General features: G+C 44.3%; 1 protein-coding gene across 1 annotated transcript; it reads left to right on the top strand.

The window, feature by feature from the left end:
* Positions 1-468: 468 nt before the first annotated feature.
* On the top strand, positions 469-5,820 carry LOC140902901 (immunoglobulin kappa light chain-like). The gene is made up of 6 exons (XM_073323492.1): positions 469-472; positions 624-959; positions 2,668-2,979; positions 4,448-4,561; positions 4,642-4,694; positions 5,718-5,820. The coding sequence occupies exons 1-6, from the start codon at positions 469-471 to the stop codon at positions 5,748-5,750; spliced, it is 852 nt and encodes a 283-aa protein (XP_073179593.1). The 3' UTR covers positions 5,751-5,820.
* Positions 5,821-9,172: the final 3,352 nt, after the last annotated feature.

Genomic DNA, 9,172 nt, shown 5'->3' with positions numbered 1-9,172 from the left:
TCACAGGAACACTGTGAGGCTTAACTCATTAATAGCTGCAAAGCAGTTTGATTATCATGTGACAGGTTCTAAGTGCCAAATATTATTAGGGTGACCAGATAGCAAGTGTGAAAAATCGGGACACTTTTTTTTGTGGGGGTATAGTTGTGTATATGAGACAAAGCCCCTCATATTGGAACGGTCCCAATAATATCGGGATGTCAGGTCACCCTAAATATTATTCAGTAGTATGATTGGGAGGTTTAATTAATTGTGATAAGTGCTTCAATGTCTTTGCATGAGAGGTGATGTAGATGTGCAAAGGGATTGATTAGCATCCATGGGTGCAGAGTGATTATTGTTTGTGTTACAGCTATGCTACACTTGACAATATGGCAAAAATACTATATTAGAAAAAAAAAATGTCAGCAACGTCTGTTTAGTCTAAAATACATCAATTTTCCTACAGTGTATTTGAATCCGAAGAAAATGCGTAAGTACAAAAATAAAGTTATCCCACCCCCCATTTTTAAAACAATGGTCATTTTGCTTGGAGCAGATGATGTGTTATATTGAATATATTGCAACGGGTTAGTCTCTTACAAGTGATTATTGGATTCAGGTTTTTGTGTTCCTTTTTATAGTGACTACTTCACGGGAAGGGATATTGATCCAGCAGAGCCCAGCACAGATCTTTCTGGCCTCTGGAGAAACTGCACGGATAGACTGTAAGCTTTCAACAAGTCAGTATATATACTGGTACAAAGAGCTTCAGAATGGAAGTTTGCACAGGATTTACCAGAGTTATGAGTCTGCTTCAGCTCCACATGAAAAATACTCGAGTACAGTGAACATTCCGGCAAAAACGTTTACTCTGATTATAAGTAACGTACAAAGAAATGACTCTGGGGTGTATTACTGTGGCGTTGCTGTATACGTACATCCGAACTTTGGGAATGGGACCAGGCTAATTGTCACAGGTGAGTTTCCAGTGGGACAATTCCAGGGGTCTGCGGGGTTCTGAGCAGAGCTGTAACTAGGCATTTTAGCGCCTGGGGCAAGCCCTACTGGCTTTTGTCTTGCCTTGGTGGCTGGACTGGCTGCGGTTGCTGCGGGGATGGCCCAGCCATTGGCTCCAGAGTCGATCCCTGAGAGCTGCCCCAGCCCTTTGCAAGGCAAGCCACAGCCAAGCGGGGTCAGGGCAGGTGGAGTCCAACTGAGTCATGTTTCTCCCGGCCCTTCTGCCTCCTACTGCGCCGGAGAATTTTCCAGCCAGGCTCCCGCAGGGATAAAAATGGCTGTTGGGTGCTGCGGTGACTCAGAACTGAGCTGAGCTTCCAAGCCCAGATCCCTGAGCACCAGCCTCTGCCGTGAGCCCAGACCATGAGCCACGCCTATAAGCCCCCTGCTGCTGCTGGCATCCTGCACCATCCAGTGCCAGGCTGAGGGGCTCGCTGTGCTGGGGATCCTCCAGCTTCCAGATCAGGCTGGGGGTGCTGCACCCGCTGCAGAGGCCGGGGACAGCTGACTGCATTCCCTGCTTGGGCAGCTCCAGCAGTGGGGACACCAGGGGGTCTGAGAGCTGGGAGACAGGAGCTTACAGGGGAGAGACAGGAACAAGGAGAAGGGTGGCTCGGGGCAGGTGCAGGGGAGCAGGTGGGGACAGTGACTGAGGGACTGTGGGGGGAGTTGGGGAAGCCAAGAGCTGTGGTTGAAGGGGAGCCTGGGAGGCAGGTATGGAGAGACCTTGAAGGCCCCTGAAGGGCTTGGCAGAGCTTTGGGGCCCTCGTGGGGAGGGAGCTGAAGGGCCAGGAGGGATCTGATCTTTTCTTTCCACCCCATTTTTCCACCCTTGTAGCTTTGTGCCCTGAGCAGCTGCCCCGCTTGCCCCATCCTGGTTACGGCCCTGGTTCTGAGACAGAATCTTGCAGTTGTGATTATCTGACCACCCTCCGCCCCGTTTCAGTTTTAAGTCATCAGTATTTATGCTGAGAGGCAGAATGATCTAGGTAGTGGATACTGTATGAGACTGTGAATTAGGAAACCTGGACGGTAATCCTGAATCATTGCCCACCCATCACTCTGCTACTAAAATGGGGTCATGACTCTTACTCGCCTCGCAGAGTGCTTTGATATCTAACTACTGATGAGAAGTGCATCAGCGCCAGCTGTTATTACTGTCCTACCTTCTGATAGTCACGCTCACGGATTGTACCTCGTGGAAACCACCTGAGCCTGGGCCCTAATGCCTCTTCCTGCTGGCCTTAAAAAACTTTATTAATCCAGCTCTTTACCAGACATTCACTGAGCTTCATGAAAGGATTCCCACCGTGTGGTTTCACAGGGAAGCGTTTTTCCTCCAGAAGCTCAGCAGGAGTTGAACATAAGAATACAGTGTAGTAAAGAAGTGTCTACCCTCTGCAGGTATTCAGAATATTGAGACCATCAAGAACCTAGGGGAACTGATTGGAGTGGGACGAAGGAGTGTAATGGGATGAAATTAATAAGAGAAATCCCCTTCATGCAAGGGAAGTCCCACCATTTAAGACATGTAAGACTAGACTAGACAATGCACTAGATACTTAAACTATTCTCCACTGGCAGGGGTAGGAGCTGGGTAGGGACTAGCTGAGATACCGGTAACAGGTCTTTCCAATCTCTAGTTTGGGTGACTCAACTCTCTTTTAGATGCCTCTGAGCCGAGCCTTTCCATCCTGGTTCCCTCCAACCCAGATGATGCTGAGCTTCCCCCCGTCATTCCTCTGCTCTGCCTGCTCTCTGATTTCACTCCTCTCTGGAGTGCTGTTCTTTGGGACACTGGTGAGCAAGTGTCTGAAGGTCAGATGGATACTGGAACCATAGACGGGAACGGGGTCTTTAGTGTTTGGAGCCTAATGACAATCCCTTCTGCGACGTGGAACCAGAAGACGAACTGCATTTGTACAGCCAAGGAGAGCAGCACAGGGAGAAGCATCAATGCTACAGTCTCCAAGGAAACAGGTCGAGTATCGTATCCTATCTAACCTGTTCTCTCTCCCAAGACATTTATATATGGTGTCTGGTGAAAATTTCACCTCAAGTCAGGACAAATATACAGATTTAAAGGGTTACTGCTGAGCTAAATAACTAAAATAGGGGGAGTGGGGACAGGTATAAAAACTACCTAGAGGGCTTGAATTGTGGGAGAGACAAGGTGGGTGAGGTAATATCTTTTATTGGACCAACTCTGTTGGTGAAAGAGACAAGTCTGAGCTACTCAGAGCTCTTCTTCAGGCCTGTGTAGCTCGAAAGCTTGTTTCTTTCACCAACGGAAGCGGATTCAATAAAAGATATGACCCCACCCACCTTGCCTCTCTAATATCCTGGGACCAACACAGCCACGGCATCAAATTCTGAAAGAACGTTCTGGTAGCTCCCCTGTCACCCGCTTTTCCTCGCTCTCTCTTAAAACCATTTTTTCTGTTTTATTCAATGAGCAGTGGTAAGAAGAGGGATCTGTGGCAAAACTGCCCCTAGATCTTTCTCCTAATGGGCCTCCTTGAAAGCCCATTGAAGTCAATGGAAAGATTTACATAGACTTAGGGTGACCAGACAGCAAATGTGAAAAATTGGGACAGGGGGTGAGGGGAAAAAGGAGCCTATATAAGAAAAAGACCCAAAAATCAGTACTGTCCTTATAAAATCTGGACATCTGGTCACCCTACATAGACGTCAGTCAGTCTTGGGTCAGGCGCTATCTAAGCACTTCTTCTACAAGTGTTTGAAGAGTGTTAATGCCAAGGAGACAGGAGAATGGTTTGGGGGGCTCTGAGATGGAATAACTAGGACAATGGGAGTGAACTGAGCAAAGGAAAAAGTAGGATGAATATCCAGGATTCCCGATAATGAGATCTATTGAGTTGTGGGAGTGTCTCTCAAGTGACAAGGTTGAAGCCCTATTTAAAGTTGGACTAGATAGAGCACTAGTGATTGTACTGTAGGGACTAGCCAGGGAGGTGAATTACAGGAGACCCACAATCACAGGCCTTTGCTATCTCTAACATTTATGATTCTTCGATGCTCCCTAAAATGGTTTTCATTCTAATTCAGTTTAACTCACTCTAGTCATCAGTGGAACAGAGATTCTCAGACTGGATCAGTGATTCTTAGGCTGAAATAAATCACCTCTTGATAAAATAATTTACAGTGCAGGCAAGCAGAGTTAATAAATAAAAAGACTTAGCTTGCCTTGGGCTACCAATGGCCTGAATCCTGCACCAAGTGGTCAACTAGCCCCACTGGCGCCTCCTCCAGGTGGGGAGTGTGACAATGACCTGACCTGAGATGGAGGATTTTGGAGGAAAGGCCTCCCTTCGCTGTGCACGGCCTTCCATGAGAAGTAGATGACACGGACCCACTCTTTTGCGGGGGATTTTTTCCACTAACAAATCTTTGCTCTGCACCTAACGTTGTTCTTTCCTCTCTGCAGATGAGGCCCAGAAAGAAAACTGCAATGATGTGTTATATGTTGGGCTGTCTTGTATTTTCATCCTTGTCGTCATCCAGCTGCTGATCCTGCTCTTCAGAAAGTGTCCAACCAGAGGTAACTTGTTTATAACTCTATCTGCTAGGAAGCAACCATTCATCACATATCCCTATAACTGTCCTTTTGTTCTTCTCCAGCAGGGAGAGCTGTGCAAACAGGGAATCAAATACCTATGAGGCACATTCCACAGGTAAAGTGCTTTTTTAGCCACTGGCACGTCGGAAAGATACAGTATATGAGTCGGATGTTAACTCAGCGTCCTGGCCAAATTCTGACATTGGTGGCTACATTCCGACTACCTGATTTCCTCTGACGTTCACATGAAGAAGCTGTCCTTTCATTTCCCTCCTAATGTAGACAGCAACTGCTTTTTAGGGTTGCCAGTGCAGAATTGCTATTTTATTACCATATTCCCGCCTGCCCAAGTGGAGGATGAAGCAGTGGTTTTTATGCTTCTTTATGAGTTTTACATGGACCAAAAAAGAAAAAAGTCTGAACAATTGGTCACATTCATCCAAATGTTGCTCCAAGTTACATGGTTATAAATCGAGTTACCCCCTCATTGTCATTAGTGGAATTACTCAGATCAACATTGGTCTGACAGAATTTGGCCAAAATATTGTTCACTCTCCCATAATTCAAAAGCAGGCCAACTAATGGTCTGCACACTTTAAAAAAAAATCACATCAGGGCCCAGACTAGACGTTAAAACATTTAATCCTTCTAGGAATTTTGAGAAGGAAAGAAGAGTGAAAATAGGAATTTAGAATGGAACAGCTCTAACAAGAGGGAGCGATCTAATTCTTGTAGCAGATTCACTGATGCAACTCCAATCCCACTGACTTCTTGTGGTAACGGAGATGAGAATTTAGCTTGTGGTTACTACTGCCATCTTTGGGATCACATTTCTCTGCCATTTGCAACAGCCCATTGACTTCAGTGAAGTTACTATGGATTTACACCAGTGTAGATGAATCTGAATCTAACCTCTTTTCTGTAAAACGCTTCTGCACAATATTCTACTCTCACTTACATTAACATAAAATTGAATTCCATTGACTTCAGAGGAGTTACTCTAGTTTTACAACAGTGTGAGTAAGAGTAGAATTTAGTTTTTTGTCTGGTTACCTAATAAGTAGTACTAGTTAAATGTATGAGATTATAGAGTCGCATTAAGAATATTAATATCTGGTCTTTCCTTTTTCTATTCCAGACCGAGTATGCAGCTGTGAGGTACAAGAAATGAAAAGTCCCTTTTTAACTGACATGGTCTGACAAAATTATTTATGGGGTTTAAAGAAGCTATGCATGAGGGGAAAATTAAAGTGAAAGAGAATTTCTGAGTCTAACGTCTGCACTTTACTAATTACTAAAATGTGAGGTGGCTGGGCTTAAATTACAACTTGTTATAAATGTACCAATCTCCAAAGCAGGGAGTGGTTTCATGGGCGCAACGGGGAAGGGAATGTTAACAATGAATTATGGTCCACGGTTTTGTGACAAAATATCGCTGGTGACTCCCATTATAACCAACACAAAGACTGTTTATTTACACATAGAATACAATTAAAGCATTTGAAGCTCGAAGTGTTAAGTGAAAACCTTTTTGACACCACATATTTAAATAAATTGTTTTCTTTTGGGTTATTGTGGAGAATTACTTGCTCTGTTATCCCCACATCATTAGTGTCAGTGGGAGCTTCTCCATTGACTTCTGTGAGCATAGGATCAAGCCTTTAAACAGGATTGTTTTACATATTTACACAAGGGATTTGATTCTATATTCTTTGTGCCCCCCAAAGTTCTACTGAAGTAGATGGGAGCTGGGGTACACCGGAAGGCAGAATGGGGCTTTAAGACTTATGAGATGTTTCGTTATCTTTGTATAATCTCCAATTATTATCATCATTAAAAAAAGAAGTTACATTTTTTGCATTTGTATTTTTTTTTAGTTACTCCTAAATCTTAGTTCCATTGCTATGATGGTGACATGGCTGGTATTATTCGGTGATGTGACTGTACAGCAGCCCACTCAAACTTCTGAAACATTTGATCACTTTTGTAACTGTTTTAGCAAATGAAAATACAGACAGAGAGAGAGGAGTGAAGTTGGTTCCCTGTTTGGACAGTTATTAAATGTGCAGAACCAGGAAACAGACTGTTTATAGTGGGGGAGAGAGTTATCTCTGTCTCCCCCCATCTCTACCCCATACATATTACAAATACATTTTGGAACATTCCTACCCCCAAAAAAATGTATGGGCAAAATCTGGCCAATTTCCATGTAGATAAAGATTTTTAGATCTAATTTTTGCTAAGTGGCTGCCTTCAACATACAGTGGGACTGAAGCCCTGCATGTCCATCCTTTCTAGCTGTCCGAATGTGGTTTGGCTGGATGAAGGTACGCATCATGGCAAATCATAGGCTAAGTGAAAGAATAACTAGATACTAAAAAGAAAAGGAGTACTTGTGGCACCTTAGAGACTAAGAAATTTATCTGAGCATAAGCTTTCGTGAGCTACAGCTCACTTCATCGAATGCATCTAGATCCTAGCACCCAAACATAGTTTCAAAAGCCGTGGGGATGTGTGGTGCTCCACTGCCACCTAGTGGGAAGAGGCAGATCCTCTTTTCCCCAGTTACACTGAGACCATTTTACACTGCTCTCCATAAAGCTCTTTCGCATTGCAACAGGGCTGAACAGGGCCCTTGATGTGCATCGGAATCAGGACCAGAGTTTTCTCTTTAGAACTGGCCTCAGTCTGAAAAAAGGAAAAGCCTGTAAGGCATCCTGCTAGGGTTTTAGCGCCCTGCTAGTTTGACAGCTCTGGGGACTGAAGCGTTGTATTTATCGAAGAGGCATGTTGTAATGAAAAGCAGGGAGTGGTTTCATGGGCGCAACGGGGAAGGGAATGTTAACAATGAATTATGGTCCACGGTTTTGTGACAAAATATCGCTGGTGACTCCCATTATAACCAACACAAAGACTGTTTATTAACACATAGAATACAATTAAAGCATTTGAAGCTCGAAGAGTTAAGTGAAAACCTATTTTACCAATTGTTCTTATTCCTTTTCCTGTTATACAGAGTGTTTCATGGGGGAAAATGCCTTGTTTAATGTGGGTTTTTTAATGGTATTAAATGTGGTAGCAACTGTTCTTGAGAAAAAGTCAATAGGGGTTCTCACAACAAATTTTTTGATAGTCTCAGAATGTGACCACCAACTCTCACTGGTGGCCGCACGGACACTTTTTCCTAGAATACTTAATTAACTTTAGGAAAAACAAATAAATATGCACATATACAAATACAAATCATTGTAATTTATTTATGTAAGGTGATCTTTCTGCTGACTCAATAATGCTGTGAATGGTGATATTTCTCCACTTGTGAGGTAACACCCTTCTCTTCATGTGTCAGTATACTAATGCCTGCATCTGTAATTTTCACTCCATGCATCTGAAGAAGTGAGGTTTTTACCAACAAAAGCTTATGCCCAAATAAATCTGTTAGTCTTTAAGGTGCCACCGGACTCCTTGTTGTTTTTGCGGATACAGACTAACACGGCTACCCGCGGATAGTTGCATGTTTATTAATATCACTTTTCTCAGCAAGCCCCAGGACACTTTAAGCCCTGCATGGGGGGTTGGAGGGAGAGGCAGTGGGGGCTCGGGTGATGGGATGATGGATGGGGAGTTGGGGGAGGAATACACACACACACACAGATACATACACACACACAGAAAATAAAGAACAGAAAATCCAACTTCTGTCTGGGTCTTTCTTTCTTTCTTGCAAACTAGCTGTTGGGAAAATCACAGGCATAGCACACTCTGAAAGCTGGCAAGATTGAACCGGAATTGGGCTAAAAGCATTGTTTATAGTGCAATGGGCTTCCCGCACCGCTAGGGCGCCTCCTCCTGGCTGCCTAGGGGATAGACTCCTTCCAGGTACAATGCCCTTTTCCTCACAGCATGGCTCCTCTCTCTCTCTCTGGAACTTCAGGTACTCCTTCATGACTCAACCCTCCAGCCAGGTCACCACAGTCCTCCCCTTCTGGGTATTGAAGTCCCACTGGATGATCTGTCTCAGGCAGTCTTCTGGTCCACAGCCCAGACTGTGCCACTTCCCCAGTGGCTGGTAGGGCAACCCAGGCCCACCTCCCCATTACTCCAGGTTCCAATCCAGGGACCCTATATCTGCTTGCACCCAGACCCCTTTGCTGTTTCCCCTGGACTCTGTCCTACTTCTCTGCTCTTATCTTCTGGCCTCCGCATCCCTCTGAGTTTACCAGCCCAAACTCCCTTCTTCCAGGGAGTTACTGCAGACTACTTTCATTGCAGCCTCTTTCTTTTTCTCTTTTTATGGCGAAGCAGAATAGTCAAGCCACCTCCCGCTGTAATTCCTCCATACTTAGCGGTTTATAGCCTCTCGCTCTGCCCGTGTCTTTCCCAGAATGTAACAGCACCTTTTTAGTAATATTCCATTTCCTGATACTTTTACTAAACAACATAATGGTGGGTTTTTTATCTAAGACTTTCGAATTCCTCAACAAACTTTTCCCTGTCTTTCTGAAAACCCTGACACACCCGTAAAAGGTGATCAATTGATTCTTCCACCGTACAGAGTGAAGTTAGTTCATCTTTGTGTCATTTATTTGAATA

The sequence above is a fragment of the Lepidochelys kempii genome, chromosome 24, assembly GCF_965140265.1.
Source record: "Lepidochelys kempii isolate rLepKem1 chromosome 24, rLepKem1.hap2, whole genome shotgun sequence".
Classification (NCBI taxonomy): Eukaryota; Metazoa; Chordata; order Testudines; family Cheloniidae; genus Lepidochelys; species Lepidochelys kempii.
Note: the sequence above shows the minus strand (reverse complement) of the source record. Positions and strands in the feature narration are given on the sequence as shown.

Coding starts and splice junctions, on each gene's coding strand:
- LOC140902901 (XM_073323492.1), top strand. Junction 2,980..4,447: donor TACAGTCTCCAAGGAAACAG/GTCGAGTATCGT, acceptor TCCTCTCTGCAG/ATGAGGCCCAGAAAGAAAAC. Junction 4,562..4,641: donor CAGAAAGTGTCCAACCAGAG/GTAACTTGTTTA, acceptor GTTCTTCTCCAG/CAGGGAGAGCTGTGCAAACA.